The sequence below is a fragment of the Etheostoma spectabile genome, chromosome 3 (genome assembly GCF_008692095.1).
Source record: "Etheostoma spectabile isolate EspeVRDwgs_2016 chromosome 3, UIUC_Espe_1.0, whole genome shotgun sequence".
Classification (NCBI taxonomy): domain Eukaryota; kingdom Metazoa; phylum Chordata; class Actinopteri; order Perciformes; family Percidae; genus Etheostoma; species Etheostoma spectabile.
The window spans coordinates 9,383,924-9,385,799 of record NC_045735.1 but is presented as its reverse complement, the minus strand read 5'-3'; the positions used below and the strand labels follow the sequence as shown (position 1 = coordinate 9,385,799).

Genomic DNA, 1,876 nt, shown 5'->3' with positions numbered 1-1,876 from the left:
AGACATTATATGTGCATTCTGCTCAACATGTTTAAAATTTGACTCTATTCTGTAGAGCATGGAGATTATAACCCTTTTGATGGGCCTAATGGATTGCTCGCTCATGCCTACCCACCCGGCCAAGGTCTTGGAGGAGACACTCACTTTGATGAGGATGAACATTGGACAAAAGATTCATCAGGTAAGAGACATGTAAAAATGTACAACATAAGCCCCTAAACTGTATCATATGATGATTAATGCTAAGCATCTCTTCTTTGCAGCTTACAACCTGTTTATAGTGGCGGCCCATGAGTTGGGCCACGCCCTTGGTATGTCCCACTCGGCAGACGCCGGCGCCCTGATGTACCCCATCTACTCATACACTACAGGCTACCCGCTGGCTGAGGATGACATTGAAGGCATTCAAGCTCTCTATGGTGGGAAAATACATGATCTGTCTTTAGATTAAAAACTGATTCTAAACTCAACAACTTAAATTCAAGTCAAATCATAACTGATGTTGTGCTTTTTAAAGCATTAGACTTATTTTTGCACGGAAATGTGTGAACTATGCGTTGATGCCAGATGTTTGATCACAGGCCCAAACCCAAACCCAAGAAAAGTGAAGCCAAAGCCTGATGCACCAAACAAATGTGACCCCATGCTCAGTTTTGATGCTGTGACCGAGCTTAGAGGGGAAACGATCATCTTCAAAGACAGGTGCATTAGGAGATGCATGCGTGTATAAAAGAGTTGATTACTCTGTGACCCAAACAATTACTCCACATTTTGATTTGCATGTTGTCAATCTATTTATCGCTATGTATTTTCAACACCCCACGCTCTGTTGCAGATTCTACTGGCGTCTCCATCCTCAGATGCCGGAGCCTGAGCAAACACTAATCAAGTCCACGTGGCCCACCATCCCCAACAAGGTGGATGCAGCGTACGAGAATCCAGAGAAGGATCTTGTTATCATATTTAGTGGTGGGTTATACATACTTATTTGTTGCTATTATATTATTAATTAGATAATAAATACAGTGTGTAACTCTGTGTTTCAACAGGGATTCAGATGTGGGCTTTGAATGGATATAACCTTGTGAATGGTTACCCAAAGTACATACACAAACTTGGTCTTCCCAAGAAAATAAGAAAAATAGATGCAGCCGTGCACATTGGAGACACAGGGAAAACTCTTCTCTTCACTGATGAGGATTATTGGAGGTGTGCGGTGATGAGTATCACGTCATGTTTGAAGTATTTAAATCTGCACAAAACAATTCTTCTGTCATTCTTGGCTCATGTAATTCTGTATTTCATCAACAATTTTTTGCGTTTCTTTGTCACCTACAGCTATGATGAAGCAACAGGCACCATGGACAGCGGCTACCCACGATCCATTGAGGAAGATTTTCCTGGGATGGCTGACGAGGTCGACGCAGCTTCTTATCACCATGGTATAATGGAGCCTCAATTACCACATTAAAATTTATAGTTTATAGTTAAAGCATGCCAAAGTGTAATTATTTTCCAGGACAACCAATATACTGCTTTTCCTAAGTGATATCCCATTCTTTTTTTCTTTCAGGACTCTTGTATTTCTTCCATGAACACATACAGTATGAGTACAGTTACAACTACAGGAAGGTCATTCGCATCATGAGGACCAACTCCTTTCTTAACTGCTGATGAGCTGGTCTGCAAACGACAGTGATGGCATGAAAAAAATGTTGCATCATGGGACAAAACACATTTTCACAATAAACAAAATACTCAAATGTTAACCATGGAACATAGGAAGATGCAGTTTATTGAATAAGCAGGGAAATGGAGACCTGCAGGGTTGACCTGATACAGTCAAAGTTTATTTTTTACTAGTGCTGGACACCTG

At 40.9% G+C, this 1,876-nt stretch overlaps 1 protein-coding gene across 1 annotated transcript in view; it reads left to right on the top strand.

Moving 5' to 3' along the window:
• Positions 1-1,870, top strand: part of mmp13b (matrix metallopeptidase 13b) — a gene marked incomplete at its 5' end in the record, with an annotated part of 2,348 nt that extends 478 nt beyond the window's left edge. The window contains 7 exon segments of the mRNA XM_032512328.1: positions 56-181; positions 264-419; positions 582-702; positions 836-969; positions 1,050-1,209; positions 1,339-1,442; positions 1,574-1,870. Of these exon segments, the coding sequence (XP_032368219.1) occupies positions 56-181; positions 264-419; positions 582-702; positions 836-969; positions 1,050-1,209; positions 1,339-1,442; positions 1,574-1,674 (902 nt within the window).
• Between the last annotated feature and the right edge of the window lie 6 nt (positions 1,871-1,876).